Source organism: Coregonus clupeaformis, unplaced genomic scaffold (genome assembly GCF_020615455.1).
Source record: "Coregonus clupeaformis isolate EN_2021a unplaced genomic scaffold, ASM2061545v1 scaf2764, whole genome shotgun sequence".
NCBI lineage: Eukaryota > Metazoa > Chordata > Actinopteri > Salmoniformes > Salmonidae > Coregonus > Coregonus clupeaformis.
Window position 1 is genome coordinate 5,697 of NW_025536218.1, and position 19,020 is coordinate 24,716.

The 19,020-nt window shown below is 43.3% G+C and overlaps 1 protein-coding gene across 4 annotated transcripts in view; it reads left to right on the forward strand.

The window, feature by feature from the left end:
- Positions 1-5,727: 5,727 nt before the first annotated feature.
- The window catches only part of LOC121558539 (ladderlectin-like), a 32,389-nt gene continuing 19,096 nt past the window's right edge, over positions 5,728-19,020 (forward strand). For 2 of the 4 annotated variants that reach the window (XM_041871906.1, XM_045219809.1), the window contains exon 1: positions 5,732-5,805. Coding sequence is in view for 1 of the 4 variants with exons in the window: in XM_041871904.2 (XP_041727838.1) it covers positions 6,477-6,534; positions 6,687-6,775; positions 6,960-7,109; positions 9,093-9,204; positions 9,320-9,393 (483 nt within the window). In the remaining 3 variants the exon portion in view is untranslated. Of the gene's footprint in view, positions 5,806-6,464; positions 6,535-6,686; positions 6,776-6,959; positions 7,110-9,092; positions 9,205-9,319; positions 9,429-19,020 lie in introns of those variants that run through there. The other 2 variants (XM_041871904.2, XM_041871905.1) reach the window with 2 other exon arrangements.

Sequence of the window (19,020 nt, forward strand, 5' to 3'; positions counted from 1 at the left end):
CAACCACTTTACAATTATTATTTTTATTTTTTGGGGGGTAGAAAGTAGCAAACGGTTAGAATTTCCAAAATATTGCACTATCCCTTTAAGGCGGAAGTATCACCGTTTCCAATCCAAGTGCCATTTCTCAATGGTCTGATGACATGAAAATAGAGCTCTTCAGTCATAGTACACGGACATCTTTGTCGAAAAAATTAGTTCTCTGCCAGGAAGCTGACACTTGGCCACAAGTGGATCTTCAAGCAAGACAATAACCCATAGCACTTGACCACATGACAGACGTGCCGCTCTGTTCTGGGCCAACTGCATCTTAACTAGGTCTTTCTTTGCAGCACTTGACCACATGACGACAATAATCAAGATAAGACAAAACTAGAGCCTGCAGGACTTGCTTTGTGGAGTGTGGGCTTCAAAAAGCAGAACATCTCTTTATTACGGACAGATCTCTCCCCATCTTTACAACCACTGAATCTATATGTTTTGAAAATGACAGTTTACAATCTAAGGTAAGACCAAATAATTTAGTCTCCTCAACTTGTTCAACAGCCACACCCTTCATGACCGGATTCAGCTGAGGTCTAGAGCTTAGGGAAAGGTCAATGTCTTAAGGGCTGGAGGGGGAGATATGTAGTAGGACCAGGGTTGTGTTCTTAGGAGAGGGGGGAGGGTAGAAGAGGAGAGGAGGAGATGAGAGGAGAGGAGGAGAGGTTATGGGTCAATGTCTTAAGGCTGAAGTATTGAAGGAGAGATATGCAGTAGGACCAGCAGCACTCCTTTTTGAGGAGATGAGAGGAGAAAAGGGGGGAGAGGGTGAATAGCTAGCATGCCTTTCTTTGTGAAGGTGAAGCCTCTCTCTCACCACACCCAGTCGTAAACATGACTTTCAGTATTTCTGGAAGAACAGGACAATAGAATAGATGGATGGAGTCTAAAGTGAGGTGGGATGAGAAAAGAAGATAGGAGACAAATGTGAGGAGGAGAAGAGGAGAGGGGAGAGAGGAGAGAGGGGAGAAAAGAGGAGAGGGGAGAAAAGAGAGAGAGGAGAGGGGAGAAAAGAGAGGAGAGGAGAGAGAGGGGAGAAGAGAGAGGAGAGGGGAGATAAGAAGGCGAAGAGAGTGGAAAGAAGGGAGAGGGGAGAGAAGAGAGAGAGGAGAGGGGAGATAAGAGAGGAGAGGTGAGAGAGGGGAGAAGAGAGAGGAGAGGGGAGATAAGAAGGCGAAGAGAGTGGAAAGAAGAGAGAGGGGAGAGGGGAGAGAAGAGAGAGAGGAGAGGGGAGAGAAGAGAGAGAGGGGAGAGAAGAGAGAGAGGGGAGGTGAGAAGAGAGGGGGGATAGAGAGGAGAGGGGTGAGAAGAGAGAGACGAGAGGGGAGAGAAGAGGGGAGAGAAGGGAGAGAGGAGAAGGGAGAGAAGAGAGAGTATAAAAGAGGGAGAGGAGGGGGGGAGAAGAGAAAGAGACGAGGGGAGAGAAGAGAGAGACGAGAGGGGAGAGAAGAGAGAGACGAGAGTGGAGAGAAGAGAGAGACGAGAGAAGAGAGAGATGAGAGAAGAGAGAGACGAGAGGGGAGAGAAGAGAGAGACGAGAGAAGAGAGAGATGAGAGAAGAGAGAGACGAGAGGGGAGAGAAGAGAGAGGAGAGGGGAGAGAAGAGAGAGAGTATAAAAGAGACAGTTGAGAGGGGAGAGGAGAGACAGGAGAGGGGGGAGAAGAGAGAAGAGAGAGGGGAGAGAAGAGAGAGACGAGAGGGGAGAGAAGAGAGAGGAGAAAAGAGAGGGGAGAAGAGAGAGGGGGAGGGAGAGAGGGAGAGGGAGAGGGGAGAGAGAGAGGGAGAGGGGAGAGGAGAGAGGAGAGAGAGGGGAAGGGATAAGAGAACGAAGAGAGGGGAAAGAAGAGAGAGGGGATAGAAGCGAGAGGGGAGAGAAGAGAGATAGGAGAGGGGAGAGAAGAGAGAGACGAGATGGGAGAGAAGAGAGAGGGGAGAAAAGAGAGAGGGGAGAAAAGAGAGAGGGGAGAAAAGAGAGAGGAGAGGGGAGAGGGGAGAGAAGAGAGAGACGAGAGGGGAGAGAAGAGAGGAGAGGGGAGATAAGAGAACGAAGAGAGGGGAAAGAAGAGAGAGGGGAGAGAAGGGAGAGAAGAGAGATAGGAGAGGGGAGAGAAGAGAGAGAGGGGAGAGGAGAGAGAGAGAGGAGAGGGAAGTGAAGAGAGAGAGAGGAGGGGAGAGAAGAGAGGGGAGAAAAGAGAGAGGAGAGGGGAGAGAAGAGAGAGAGGAGAGAGAGGGGAGAGGGGAGAGAGGGGAGAGAAGAGAGAGGGGAGAAAAGAGAGGGGAGAAAATAGAGAGGAGAGGGGAGAGAAGAGAGAGAGGAGAGAAGAGAGAGAGAGGAGGGGAGAGAAGTTTCTTTATTTCTGGAAGAACACAAATGATTCCCTAAGCTCTAGACCTCAGCTGAATCTGGTCATGAAGGGTGTGGCTGTTCAACAAGTTGAGGAGACTAAATTATTTGGTCTTACCTTAGATTGTAAACTGTCATTTTCAAAACATATAGATTCAGTCGTTGTAAAGATGGGGAGAGGTCTGTCCGTAATAAAGAGATGTTCTGCTTTTTGTAGCCCACACTCCACAAAGCAAGTCCTGCAGGCTCTAGTTTTGTCTTATCTTGATTATTGTCGTCATGTGGTCAAGTGCTGCAAAGAAAGACCTAGTTAAGATGCAGTTGGCCCAGAACAGAGCGGCACGTCTGTCATGTGGTCAGTTGCTATGGGTTATTGACTTGCTTGAAGATCCACTTGTGGCCAAGTGTCAACTTCCTGGCAGAGAACTAATTTTTTCGACAAAGATGTCCGTGTACTATGACTAAAGAGCTCTATTTTCATGTCATCAGACCATAGCACCGCCTATAGTTTGAGAAATGGCACTTGGATTGGAAACGGTGATACTTCCGCCTTAAAGGGATAGTGCAATATTTTGGAAATTCAAACCGTTTGCTACTTTCTACCCCCCTTTACCCCCCCACCCCCCCCATAAAAAATGTGTAAAGTGGTTGTCCCACTGGCTATGAGGTGAATGCACCAAATTGTAAGTCGCTCTGGATAAGAGCGTCTGCTAAATAATGTAAATATACTTACTCAGTCAGATGAGAACATCGTTTTTTTTGTTGTCTCTGAATGCAATTTGAAGGACGTTGAAGGACCTGCTACAGTGAGATTCTGTTGAACTGTCTTGTGTTGACAGAAACAGCAGCACGTAATGACATCACACCTAAAAAAAAAAAAACATTTACCTAGAGTGTTGAATAAACAAACTGTCCGTCTAGAGAACATTTATCCTTTAGCTGCCGTTTCCATTACAGATGGCGCTATGTTTTTTTGTTGTGACGTTGCTTTAGTGGAATAAACCTGGGTCAATGGAAACCTGCCTACTGATCCATCACCCATCTGTAGAATTATAGCATTAGTAGAATGGAGACGTTGTAGAATTAGGAATGACAGACATTCTGTTCCATTTCAACGTCCCGTGCTGGCTGGACTGGACCGGCAGCCTTACAGGGTGTGATGCTAGGAATGTCTCTTTTATTGATGAATATTAGAAGCCTGGATAATACAAGTTATGTTTTTAGGAGCCAAAGTGCAAAAGCAAAGTGCAAAGTGAATAACTTACCATAAACCTTTTTTTAAGACAATTTTCTAATGAATTTACACTGTGAGATTATAATGAGGTTTACGGTACTCTTTGCACTTGAAAATGCTTCAGCGCTATGAAAACGTTGCCCTTATTATGTAAACAGCTGCACAAACTTTAGCTAACATTAGCCACTGCTAGCTAAAAATGCCAATGACCAAATCACCTTTAACATCAAACCAAATAATTCCTCTCCTCTACACCCCTTCTGTCACATCTCCTCTCCTCTCCTCTCTTCTCCTCCTCCTCTCCACTCTCCTCCCCTCTCTTCTCCTCCTCCTCTCCTCTCTTCTCCTCTTCCTCCCCTCTCTTCTCCTCCTCCTCTCCTCTCTTCTCCTCCTCCTCTCCTCTCCTTGCTCTTTCATTCCAACATCTTAAACAACGGTCTTAAGGGTGCTGTCCGCTAAAAGGAAATGATTTTACTCTGAAAGGCCAAGAGGCTGAGCTTTTTCTCTGATAGAGGCCAAGAGGCCGAAACCTAAGTTTTAATAAAATATATCATATGCATCATAAATAAGTAAGGCATCATTCACATACACCTGCAACTAGATAAATTAAAAACCAATTAAATCCCTAACTTCTCTGTACCGGCATCCACCAAATACTGTGTTCTTCCCCACAATTACAGCACTTGACCTTACATTGCTTCCACATTCACTGTAATCATGCTCCCCTCCACACTTGGCACATCTTCTCTTCCCTTTTACGCTGAGCAACTACATGTCCCATTCTTTGGCATTTAAAACACTGGCAGTTTATATGGATCAAATTCTCCTAACATTGAATTTAAGGAATCCCTATCTGTAACTTTCTCAAACCTCAGAATCACTGATAGGCTTTCACTTCTTTGACCCCCTTTCCTACTGATCAACCTGTTAGCCTCAATCACTCTCCCCCTCCCTTCACATTTTCTTTAATATTATCTGTGGACATAGATATTGGGACCCCAGGGATGACTCCCCTCAATCTAGCAGAAGCACCAGGGACATGGCTTTTAATCTTCTTCCCATTAAGCTTTTCCATTTTCAGAATCTTCTCTTGCTGAGCCTGGCTACCACACAATATTAACAATCTACCATTTCCAATGAACCCAGCTAATTTCACTTCACCTACCTCTTCTCTACGGCATTAGTGGGTCAGAGAGGGTGTAAGTGAGGCTCTGTGGTCTCATCCAACACCATCACCACTTTCCACTCCAACACTTCACTACTCTTGCTTCTACCTTGACCCTCTTTGTGCTTTCTATACTAGACGCTTCACTGCTTTCTGTATCATGACTCTCTTCTTCCTGTGTCTTTCTGTATCATGATTCTCTTCTTCCTGTGTCTTTCTGTATCATGATCTCTCTTCTTCCTGTGTCTTTCTGTATCATGATCTCTCTTCTTCCTGTGTCTTTCTGTATCATGATCTCTCTTCTTCCTGTGTCTTTCTGTATCATGATCTCTCTTCTTCCTGTGTCTTTCTGTATCATTATCTCTCTTCTTCCTGTGTCTTTCTGTATCAACATCTCTCTTCTTCCTGTGTCTTTCCACTACCGACCATTCAGGTCCTTGACCCTCATCCTCCCGCTCCATACCATCAGAACTGACAGCCATATTGTTCTCATTCCATCACAGCTGTTGCTTCACCAACATTTTATCCACTTCCTCCATTTTGTCCACACTACTCGCCGCCATTTCAGACCTCCAACCCTTCGGGGATCCAGAGGGAGGGGTCTGACTGGACGGGTCCTTAAATAGGAGAGGAGGGAGAGGTAGAACTCAACTCACAGGCAGGATTTCAGAAAGTGAGATTTCAACATCTGTTCATCTAATACTGTATGTGTCTGCATCCCAAATATCACTCTATTCCCTATGTAGTGCTCTACTTTTGACCAGAGCCCATAGTGAATATGTGGCCCTGACAAATGTAGGGAACTTGTTTTGAAGGATCGTGCAATTCCACAAACTCCCAATTACCCTCTGACACGCCCTCTCCTGCTAACTCACCACACCTGAACTCACTCTGCCAATCACCAATTCCTCTCCCATTCTTCTGGTATATAAGCAACTCACAGGCAGGACAGAGAGAGACCCAGTGAAGACCTTTGAAGATCTCTGAAGAAGTGAAGCTACAACTGAAGATTTGTGAAGGTGAGATTTTAACATCTGTGCATTTAAAACTGTATCTGTCTGCATCCCAAATAGCACCCTTTTCCTTTTGTAGTGTGCTTCTTTTGACCAGAGCCCATATTACCTTTGTGGCCGTGGGCTATTCCCTATGTAGTGTACTGGGGACCCTGGTCAAAGGTAGTGCACTACATAGGGAATAAGGTAACATTTGGAACGCATACATATTCCTGTATACTAGGTTAATCTATTGTATGTGGTGGAAGATGATACCTGAGTTTTGGCAGAAGACTAATGTTCCTTATCACAGTGTTTCCAAATCTCGGCCCAAAATGTGCAACCCTTGGCGTCCCCAGGAACGAATTTGGAAAATGCTGCCTTAGCAGTACATCTGATAAGTGGAATGGCTGAGGGTACTTGAGGAAAGGTTAGGGAAACATTGAACTGCATTTCAGTCATTTAGCAGACACTCTTATCCAGAGCGACTTACAGTTAGTGAGTGCATACATTTTTCATACTGGCCCCCCGTGGGAATCGAACCCACAACCCTGGCGTTGCAAGTGCCATGTTCTACCAACTGAGCTACAGGAGGCCCTACACTCTGAAGCATTCACTGAATTGGTCTTGACTGATTCTCACTCTCTTTGTCTGTTTGTGTGTGTCTCTCTCTCTCCCTCTCTCAGGAGACTATCACCATGGCCATGTTGACCGTTCTTCTGCTTCTCAGTGCTGCCTTTGCTCTGGGAGACGCAAGTAATAGTCCACTTTACATGATTCATTCTGTATTTGTTTTTTTGTAGCAGAGGTGACTGCTTGACATACTAATAATATTGTAGTTGTGATTTGTAGAGCCGTCTCGACTAGCCTTTAAAGCCGGCTGCAACTTCTCTTTACATTTTCATCAGGAAACCGCTTGTGTCCCCGCGGTTGGACCCAATATGGATCACGCTGCTTCATGTTTGTCAAGACTGCAAGGACCTGGCCTGAAGCAGAGGCATCATGCTTACTATCTACTGTGAAATAAGCAAAATAATGTTCAATTGAAATCAACTATTTTCTTTGACATTACCTTAGAAGTTATATTTTCTATACTGGCAACACATGCCTCATGTAAAATACTGAACTTCCCTTTTAATCATTATGAAATGCGTTTGTCCCTTTTCTACTGCTTTCTCTAGGAGATTTGTATTTCCCTTGAAGCAAACCTGGCGTCTGTGCATAGCTCTGAGGAGGCTCAATTTCTACAGGGGGTGGTGTTTTCCATGACTGGCAGTTTCACTGCTACCTGGCTTGGAGGATTTGATACTATTCCGGGACTGGTGGGAAAGGTACCCAGTTATCATACTTAAGTCAGAGCGATTTAATGCCTTAATAGAAAATGACTCAAGTGACTGTCACCCAGTAACATTCTGCTGTTTTCATGTTATTCAGAACCTTGGTGAATGCAACTATGGTGCTGCCAACAATTTACACTTTTTTTTGCAGACATTTACTTTTACCGCCATATTCAACGGGTGTTGCGCCTTTGTATGTATATTCAACTGTCGCAGCAGTCTATTGAAATGGTTACATGCGTAGTGGAGTCTCTTGTTAAAACATGTAGCTAATTTTAAACAATGAACCATAATCCCAACTCATGATGTTACTACCATGCATGAATCTGCAGGTAGCTAACCAACCAGGTTCACTGCTTGCTAGGTAGCTAACAGTACACTTCAATTTAAATGAAAACGACTTTGTCAAAATCAGTAACGTGTCATATCTGAAAATGTAGCTAGCTACATAATCTAACCGTGATACATTGATTGACACTTCACCCTATCACGGATGCCATGGTTGCCCTTAGTTTAAAGATGTAATCTGGAGCCAGGTGTTTTCTCATCTCCTTAGCTATCATACTCTAATTCCACTCATTTTAAAACTTTGTCCTCCAGAAAGTGGAGAGCAACACTTATGTAGTTGAACTACGCGATATAAAAAAGTCTCATTAGACAGGATTACCTACACATACTGACCAGCTCAAATAGATAGAAGCGTGCTATATGGTGTATATATATGTGGTCCTCTGTAGCTCAGCTGGTAGAGCACGGCGCTTGTAACGCCAAGGTAGTGGGTTCGATCCCCGGGACCACCCATACACAAAAATGTATGCACGCAAGACTGTAAGTCGCTTTGGATAAAAGCGTCTGCTAAATGGCATATTATTATATGGCAGACCAATCCGAACTCCTCTCAGCATCTCCAGCTCACTCCTTATCTCAGCCAATTATGGCTGGCAGGAATGTTGCTGTCTTTTTCTTTGGCTAAACCAACTAGGGTATTTTATTTGCATTTACAGATGGCATTCAAGTTTGTTATTAAGGCACATCTAAGTTTGTGTTCCAGAAGGTATTTCTGCCCAAAACCACTTTGATTTAAAAAAATTGTTTACGTTCAAATAACTCTCCTGTGAAGTAGTGACCAGCGATATGCGCCTAGTTTCCTGAAACGAGTCATGTGAGATCTATGGTTAAGGGTCCAAAAAGTAGCTTATTTGTGACATCACAGGGTAGGATTAAAAGTGACCAAAACAGTTTCTAGCCGGAGTATTTTCTTGCGCCCCATGTCTCCGTATCTGTTTGCAAATCATGGTTTGAACTTTTTATATCTTTGGGTTACGTTTGAGCTTTATACATATTTTTGTAAAAAACTTAGATGCGTTTTCACATGTTGAGCTGGAGATAATGAGAACTATGCAGTGGTGAATTTTAAATTTACTGAAGTAGCAAACGATCATTTAAATAAAGTGTTCCTGGACAACCAGGGGCACACTCCATGTACCATCTATAAATGCAGTATTTGTGTTTAGTGATGGCAGCAGTTTTGGCGTCCATTCGGCTGTGACATTTTTGAATTAGATTTGACCAACATTGCATAACTGTTAGGTCAATCCATTGTTTTGGTAAAAGTGCTCTACTGCAGTAAGTTTGGTTGGGAGTTATTGATTGATGCCACTGCAGTGACCATTAACACATGCTGGGTTATAGTGGGGTAGTATTGCTAGGAAAATCAGTATTCACTAACACACTGGGTCTAGTGTCTAGAACCAAAAACGGTTCTTCGGCTGTCCCCATAGGAGAAACCTTTTGAATAACACTTTTCCACCGAGGGAAAGCCTCTAAGCCGTGTTCTACCTGGATCCATAAAGGGTTCTGCTATGGGGACAGCCACGGAGCCCTTTTGGAAACCCATTTTCTAAGGGCGTAGATGGATCAGTATCCATTAACATAGTGGGAATTCTTTCATTCTGAGACCTCACTACTTCCCCACAGGACAGGCTATGGATCTGGAGTGATGGGTCCAAGTTTGATTACCAAAACTGGAATCAAGAAGAGCCCAATAACAATGGTGGCAGAGAGCAATGTATTGTGATGAACTTTGGAGGTACAGTAAGCTCACTATCACGTTCAACTTTATTCATAGTCCATTTAACAAATCTCACACTATATTCTGTTGTGTTTACATCGGTGTTAATTTCTGTCCCGTGTTTCCTCTGAAGGTGAACAAGGCTGGAACGATCTAGAATGTGGAAACGTATTGCCCTCTGTGTGTGTCGTAGAAACATTTGACTAAGAGATAATCTACTCAAATAAATATCTCTCAAGACACAGGAGCCTGTGAATTCAAGAATTAGACTTTATTGCATAATAAAGCCTGAATTTTTTCTCCATGGAGGAACTGTCCCTCTGGCTAAGAGATCTCTTATATAGACACAATGGAAAAAAACATGCATACAGTCCTAACTTTTTTTTAGTTCTGCACTCTGCACCACCCCTCTTTTTCAACGTCCAGCTGTTACACATTATCCACTCCAAAATGTCATAAATGCTTTTTTCCATATGAAGCCTCTCATTCTATCATTCTATTGGCTGCGTGGCTTAGGCCCCTTCTTAAAACACGAATGTACTGCACACTGTTTAAGAGCCTCTGTGAAAAAACACATGCATTCATTTAAAACATAGCATATACTTAATGTCTATATTTCTTATTTAAGCATGTTTCTGAATTATAAAATATCAAACATGTTTATTACATTTTACCTCTGGCATCTCCCTACATGTGCCATAATGATACATAAAATAATCCTATATATCCCCCCTATGGGACATTCCAATATTGTCCCAAATAATACAAAGAATAATTTTAAAATATATGTAAGCATGTGCATTTACTTATTCTTAGCCTTGCCATATTTAGTTTCACTTCACACGCATATATTTAAACCAATATATCTTCTCATTACTTGACCATCCTGATGAGGACCCATAGCCCAGTCAGGTATTGGATACAAGTCTGGAAGGTTTTCCTCTACATTAACCCCCACATTTTCCTGTTGGGCTTTGTAACCATGGCAGGCCCATCCACCCCCAGGGACAACTCCATACAGACATTCAGGATTCCCAAATAGACAGTCCATTGGTCCTCCTTTAACATTACAAGATTTCCATATTTATTAACATACTGTCCTGGAGCTCCCTGAACTGGGTGTATTTCTTTGGCTGAAATAGTAACAATTGTCTGTACAGTCATTTGTTTTACTGTGGTTTGAATCAAAAGTGATTTTAACAGAGGTAATATACAACAAAACACTACTCCCATTACTACAAGTGATATTCCTATCATTATTGCCATTTTTGTAAACATTGCACCCCATTTTCCCAAAGTTAATTCCATCCAGTCCCAAACATGAACATCATACCCAGCATTATCCTTAACCTCTTTTCGTAGTCCCTTGAGTTTAGTCATTGCTTCAGTGAAAGAACCATCCGGGCAGTATTATTGGGGATAAAAGTACAACATTCATCTCCAAACATAACACAAACTCACCTTTCTCCGCTAATAGCCAGTTTAGAGCCTGCCTATTCTGCCATGCCATTCTACTGGTAGCCTGTACTTGCCTCCTAAAGCTGATAATGCAGAGTCTGTGTAATTAATAAACCTTTGTTGATTATAATAAATATAATTGATCCATTCAAGGTTTTTGTTGGTTGTAATCCAGACAAATATTGATTCAAATCCTGCTTTAATTTCATCTCTTGCCTTATATTCATTTGGAATTCCTCTGGGTTGACCTATTGCATCCAAATATACACTGGGGTCATGTTCATATGATCTTTTTACCCTTTTATTATTATTCTGTGCATCCCTATTTGTTGTTTGGTCTACCTCCCACTCTGATATAACCACCTCCTGAAGCGTTTGTACTCTAGCACATACTCCCTTCCATCCTTTAGCCAAAGTAGCTCTAATCTTTTGTCCTCCACATACCCAAAAGAAATCTGCCACTGCCACCGATTGATCCTCATAAGGAGAAATCAATGGCATTGCCAGTGTTTGCTTCTCACATTCCCCAGGGTCACCCGGCCCTCCATTTGTAGCTATTACCCCAGTACTTGATCCTGCTGCCTGATAAATTGCTCTGTGGGGGGTATCTGCATTCCAGGACGTATCATTATTTAGGTGCCATGTGGTCTCACACTTTCCCTTACATTTTCCCAAATCGTGCTCCCCATCTGTTTTATTGTAGCATTCATAATTTAGATTATAGTCTATACGGTATTTTTCCGGTGCTTCCATTTTCTGGGCTCTATTCTGATATCTAATTTTTACACCACTCTCCCCATCCTGTTTGATTATAGAATCTGTAATGATAGGGATTTCCCAAAAATGATAAACATTCTGCAGGACAGTAGGGCCTTTCTCCTCTTTTAAGATGACAGTAGCTTCGTTGAAGTTAGCACAGTCCTTGTAACTGTGTGGACTTGGTATTATATCAATTCTTTTAATGGAGAAGGAGCACATACTAAACAATTTGTTTTTCATTAATTATTTTAGCTGAATATTGTGCCCATTTGCACCAATCATTTTGCATGGCTCCCTCCCATAGCCTTTCTATTTTTTGTGATGCTATTATTACTTTCGATATTACTGTAGGGGCTGAGGTAGATTGTCTATTTTCCTGACTTCCCCAGTTTGTTAAAGAATCCCATACATTTTGAAAAAACCCATTTGTTCCTATTTTTTCTAATCCTGTCTTTGTTGGTTCAACTGCTATAGTACTTAGTGGTCCTTGGGTAGTGGTCATAGTTACCTTAACTATTTCATGTTCTTCCTCCTGTCCAGATTGGTGTTTGGAAATAGGATCAATATCCATTGTTGTTATACTATTTCCTTCTAACCCTTTAACACTATCTATTTCCAATATGTACTTTGCATTATTTTCTTGAGTCAATTCCTTAAAGGTAATTTCCCAACTAGTGTCTCCTTTGTTAACTTCTATTTGACAGCCATATTCATCCCAGATTGCTTCTCCTCTTGTTTGATGTTTAGCCCACCCACAAAGTGATTTCTCCGGCAGAGGTTTTATCCTACGTATTGAAAAGGATCTTTGAGTTTCTTCAACTGTCAGTACTTGCGCTGGAATAGAAATACTAGTTCGAGCTATCCCCAATGGTACATGCTTTTTTATTCTATTCTTCAATCTAACTTTAGGGGCTGATGGAATCATGAGATGTCTAGCTTGTTTTATATCCATTATTTTTCCATGTCTATTTGCTTTTGGCTCAACTTCTACACAATGTTTTTTTTTTACATTTTATTCTAAACATTACAAATCCCTCAATCTGACACTTCCCCAATCGAGGCCATCCTGTATACGACACTTGTTCTTTGTTTACAACAGCAATTCTTCCTGGCTCAGTAAGACTATCTCTAGAATATTGTATAGTAGTAGGCAGACCCACCACCATCTCTCCTAGGTTAACTGCTATTACCGTTAGAGCAATTCCACAGTTCTTAAATTGTCGGAGATCATGTGAGGGCAGAGAAGTCAATTGTGGGAAAGTCTCTTTCCTTAACAGCAGAGGAGTCTCTTCCCTCAATGGTAGAAAGATCACTTCTTCCTCCTTCTCCTGTTGTCCCTCCACTCCCTGTGTGTCTGCTTGTGTTTGGGGGATCTGCCATGGCAGGCATCCTATCAGCAGTATTCCCCACATCATCAGGCCCCACCTCCCGACTCTCCGGATTTTCAGGTGGAAGTGCCTGTTGTCCTTCAACGTTGGCACTTGGACTCGTGCATGCTTCTTCTTCTTGGACTCCATCTGGTGCCTCGACATCCTCCTCTTCCCCATGGCTCGCCGATGGCAGACTGGTTCTCTTCGGGACCCTGATGCAGTGGTTTAGATGGTACCACGTCGTACTTCCTTCCACCTGTACTGCTGTGGGCGTCGCTCTGATCACCGTATATGGTCCTTTCAACTCCTGGGCTCGTTCCACTTCCTACGAAACACTTGGATGTAGACTTGATCTCCTGGAATCACCGGTCCTGGCTCCTCTGGTCCAGGTTCCGGTTCTCGCCCTTTTTCCTGGAGATAGATCACTTTATGTATAGCAGTTAGTTGTCTTTCATATGCTTTAAGTTCCATCTCTAATTGCTCCAATGAGGGTCCTTTGTAGGGCCCTCTTAGACCTGGCACTGGCATTTCATGCGGGGTTAGATGCGTATTTCTGTTAGTTTACATGCGATAACTCATCAATGCTAGTGGTAGTGCATCCACCCAATTGAGTTTTGCACTAGCACAGATTTTATTCAGTTTAGCCTTGAGGGTGCCATTAATTCTCTCAACCATCCCCTGAGATTGCGGATGATACACACACCCTAATCTTTGCTTAATCCTTAGCTGCTGTAATACTTGCTTCACTGTTTTCTGAATAAACGCTGATCCATTGTCTGAACTGATTTCCGTTGGTATTCGAATCTGGGTATTACTTCTCTGGTTAGAAATTTGATTACTGTTCCTGATCCTAGATCTGCTGAGGGTACCGGCTTACCCATCTACTGAATCTATGATCACTAGCATGTACCTTTTCCCACTTCACCTTTTTTATCATATCTACATAGTCCATGACTAAATGTCGAAATGGTCCTTCAGGAACCGGTATGTGCCCTATAGGTGTTGTTATCCCTTTCTTTACATTGTTTTGTGCACACACCCTTACATCTTGCAAATGCCTCATCTATTGTTGCCTGTAGGTATGGAGACCAGTATCCTTGTTTTTTTAATTTTCCTTACTATTTCCCCTTGCGCAATGGTCAAAACTATGCGCGATCAGTTATCAGTAAGTTGAGCAACACAATGGGTGCTACTATGGTACCTTCATGTGACTCCATAATCCCTTCAAGCATCTTTGGTGGGCCCCCTCTTGTACCACATAGTCTGTTCATAAGGTCCTGCTCTTTACTGCATCCTTATTGTATCATCTGGCTGTGGCATGGATTCAATAATGACCATGCTGTTAACACTGGGACGGTGCATCTAGATGCCTTTCTTGCAGCTTCATCAGCTGCATTGTTTCCTTTAGTTATAAATCCTTTTCCTTTTCTATGCGCCTGACATTTCACTATCGCCAATTTAGTGGGATACATTAACGCCATCATTAATTCCACAATCTGCTCGTGGTGTTGTATGGTTATACCTAGAGTACTTCTCCTGTCTTATCCAGTGTCCTGTGTGAATTTAAGTATGCTCTCTCTAATTCTCTCGTTCTCTCTTTCTTTCTGAGAACCTGAGCCCTGGGACCATACGTCGGGACTATCGGGCATGCTGACACCTTGCTGTCCCCAGTCCGCCTGGCCTTGCTGCTGTTCCAGTTTCAACTGTTCTGCCTCTTTGGGACACGAAACCCCCTACCTGTCCCAGACCTGCTGTTTTCAACTCTTAATGATCGGATATGAATTGCCAACTGAGAGACCTGAGCCTAGGACCATACGTCGGGACTGCCGACCGTGGTGACTCCTTGCTGTCCCCAGTCCGCCTGGCCTTGCTGCTATTCCAGTTTCAACTGTTCTGCCTGCGGTTATGGAACCCCCTACCTGTCCCAGACCTGCTGTTTTTAAACTCTTAATGATCGGCTATGAAAAGCCAACTGAGATTTATTCCTGATTATTATTTGACCATGCTTGTCACTTATGAACATTTTTGAACATCTTGGCATGGTTCTGTTATAATCTCCACCCGGCACAGCCAGAAGAGGATGGCCACCCCTCATAGCCTGGTTCCTCTCAGGTTTCTTCCTAGGTTTGGCCTTTCTAGGGAGTTTTTCCTAGCCACCGTGCTTCTACACCTGCATTACTAGCTGTTTGGGGTTTTAGGCTGGGTTTCTGTACAGCACTTCGAGATATCAGCTGATGTATGAAGGGCTATATAAAATAAAATTGATTGATTGATTGAGTGTACCATCGCTTTGCCTTTCCAACCACCCTTGCTTCCAGACTGCCCCAAATAGATGACACACCCCATGTGCATATGCTGAATCAGTATAGATATTAACAGTTTTTCGTTTGCCTAGGATGCAAGCTGCAGTGAGTGCTTTTAGTTCAGCCAACTGAGCTGAGCATGGCTGTGGACAGTACTCTGCTATCACCTCTTTGAAACTTTCTCCTTGTTTTTTCACTACTGCATAGCCTGCATGATTTCCCACATGATCTTTATAACAGGATCCATCAACAAAATACTCTTCTATGCACTCTTCCCCTAGGCTGGACAACGGGGTTGACTCTAAGTCTGGCCTTAGTTCGAGTAAATGTCAATGAATCTGCTACACAGTCATGTGCTTGCCCCTCAAACTCTAAGGGATTCTTTCAGCTTGGTTTACTGTACTGCATCGTTTAATGGAAACATCTGGATAGGTCAATAGAGTCAAGTATTCCAAAGTTCTAGCATTGGTAAGGACAAACTTCCCTTTGTTCTATTAGTTCCACTATTTTATGGTGTGTATATATTATTACCGGGTATCCCATAGTAATTGTGGACGCTTTGTCATATGCATATTGTAATGCAGCTAGACCTTGATAACAGGGGATATCCCTGGGCAACAGAATCTAGTTTAGAACTATAATACGCAAGGTTGTTTCGTCTTCCACTGCATGTCTCTTGCATAAGTACCGCTGTTGCATACCTATCACATCTATTTGCCCACACAACAAGAATGGTTTTGTGTAATCTGGGGCTGCTAGAGGCGGAGCTGACTGTATTTCCTTCTTTATTGTTTCGAAACGCAGTCGATGCGTCAATGTTCCATTCCCAGGCTTGCGCAAGGTCTAGTTGTCCTGCTTCTTTTCATGATTTCTCGTAGAGGAGCAGTCAACTGCATACTCCTCTATCCAGTCTGAGCTGAATCCAGTCATCCCTAAGAACGTCATCATCTGAGCAACTGTTTGAGGTATTGGTGCCTTGCTGATTCCTTCAATTGTCCTGGTGCTATTGCCTTTGTTCCATGTGCAATTGTTCTTCCTAGATATTCAACTTGGGATTTGCAATACTGAAGTTTCTTTTTTGACACCTTGTGTCCTCCTTCTGCCAGTCGCTTAAAACCTTTATAGAATCAGCATGGCATTGTTCTAAGGAGGTAGCGCAGATCAACAGGTCATCCACGACTGGATCAATGTTCCTTCAAGTATTAGATCTTCCTAGATCTACTCTTAACACCCGATTGAACAAATGAGGAGAATGCTTAAATCCCTGTGGAGTTCGAGTATACGTAAATTGTCTACCTTTGTAGGTAAATGCAAACAAGTGTCTGCATTCTTCTGCCATGGGCACACTAAAAAATGCTCCACATAAGTCAATCACTGTGAAGTACTTTGCTTCTGGGGGAACATTGGTGAGTAGCGTATGAGGGTATGTTTTTCTCCATTTCCTGTTTTAGTTTGTCCTCCAATTCTGTCACCTCCCCTAGCTGTGTTAGCTGTTGGGATGTAACTTCCACTGCCCTGGGGTCCCCAGTCATTATTGTAGTATGGTGTATTTTGATTAAGGCTTTATCTTTCGAGTGATAAATCAGTGGATTTTCTGTTTTGTTCCACTGAATTGTTTTCTGTCGCATCATCATGGTGCCCAAATCCTTAGCCTCCATTCCCCTGTTCACCAGCAAGGTAATGTGTGGGGCGGCTTTAGAAACATTATACCATTTTGCCACAAAGTCTGAGCCATCCATGTCCGTCACCTCCATTGCTGCTCCTTGATTTCCTATAATTATGTACTGAGACATTATAGGTACTGATTTCCCATTTGTATTTAACAACCACAGTTGCTCTAAAAGATCATCACGATAGGGATCATATTGCATGGTGCAGTGAAATTCTGACTTTCCGCTTCTGGTATCTGAGCCTGAATAAACCTACCCCATTTCTTTACTACTCTATCTACTTCTGTCTCAATATCCCCTAACCAATAGACATTTGCTGTATCCTGTTTCATTACCATTTGTAAGTTCAACCCTGCCCTTTCTATAATTACTCCTTCAGAGGAACATCGAATTTGTATACCCATTTTGCACCTAGGCATCTCTTCCCAATAGATTGACAGGGGTGTGTTCTGATACAAGTATAGGGAGGGTTGCGGATTTGTCATCCGCTGTCAGGTGAACTGGAGCTGTCATTGGAATTAACTGCGTTTGTCCCGAGAATCCTATAGTTTTGGCATATTTGCCAGACACATGGGGAGGTGAGAGGCATAATTTGGACTTACACAAGTGTAAGTGGCTCCAGTATCAACCATCATTGGTGTGCCTCTGTTCTCTATTTGAACCTGCAGCATAGGTTCTTGATCAGCTTGTGTAGTTAGTACTGTAAACTGACCCTCCCCGGTAGGATTCTCTGGGCACCCCTAGTACACCCTGATTAGGCCCAGCCCATGGATTCACAGGACCTTGGATTTGTTGCTGATTTTGTTGCCAGCCGTCAGGTTGCTTCCAATTATTTTGGTTTTTGTTCCCCTGTTGTTGCCAGGGTTTTGTGGGGCAGTTTCCGCCTGATATGCCCTTGCTGCTGGCATCCCCAGCAAATTCCAGGTTGCCCTTTGTGGGCCCTGATTTCCCTCCTTTTGGATTATTTTGCTGAAATTTTTGTTGTTTATTGTTATTATTCCATTGCCGGGGTTGTTGTGCATACACATTCACTACTGGTACTGTGGGTTGTACTTGGGCCTGTGGCGCGGGAGGCAGATATGGCCCTCCTGGAGTAACTGCAGCCATCATTCCTGTTTCATTCGCAGGTGCTGCTACTGGGGCCTGGATTTTCTTCTTCCCTCTGTTTGTCAGTTCTTCCAATTGGAGTTGAATCAGTTTCCTCTGAATGTCTCTCCCCTGCTCCATAAGTCTCTGTTCATCCTTTCTGTGTTTTTTCTACTGCATGTATCACATGGTCACATAATTCTTTGTGTGTCTTTTGAGAGTTAGTCCCACCACATCCTCCAGCCTGCTCTTACTGATTGGGGCATGGCCTCTATTATGGAGTTTCGGAATAGTTGTCATTAGTGGGTCCCCTTCTGGATCTCGCCCGCTTCCAGTCTCCATCAAGTTTCATCTGTTCATGTAGATAGGCAGCTGGATTCTCAGTTTCTCCCAGCGCCCCTTTTCAGTGACTTGGGGTCAATTCTCGCCGGGTATTCCAGTCTTAGTGCTTGCCAGACTCGGGCGGTGTGAATCAAAGTCCATCCCATCTCCTTGTGGGTCACTCACTTTCTACTCAGGTCACTGTTCCCCAGTATATCCTCCATCTTTGCCTTTCCAACCACCCCGCCAACAGTGCCTTCAGATCCCCCACAGCCAGCAGTTTCCCCATGGTCTGTTCCTCAAAAATCCTAATCCATTTTCCCGCCCCATCATGCAAATCTGGCAGACGGGCAACCAATCCTTCCAGGTCGTGATCCCCACGGAGCATAGTGAGCCTGTGTACCTTTATCAGAATTGGATATTGTCCCTTATATTTTTCAGGCCTTCTCAATGTTCTCCTATTGCGCAATCTTTCTTCTCTTACGCCTTGATTGCAATCTCCCCATATGTCAGCTGCTGCTCCCTCCTCTCTAGCTCTCTACCGATGCTGTTTTTACCTCACTTTGCTCCCTTTTCTTTTCTTCCTTTTTCTCTCAACATTCGCCTCATCCTGTCCATTTCTCTCTCTATTTGTTCGCTTTGTTGCTTCAATTTCTGCCATTTCTTCATCTGAGAGTTCTCATCATCTCTCTTCGTCATTTTCATTCTTCCCAATGCTTCCCTCAGCTCTCCATAGCAGTCCAATCTATTTGACTTGGATTTCTACCCTTCGCTGATTCCTTCTGTTTCCTTTGAGTTTTTTTCCATCCTTTGGGAGGATGTAAACAAAGGTCTTTCTTCTTCCATTTCTATTTCTCCTTTTATTGA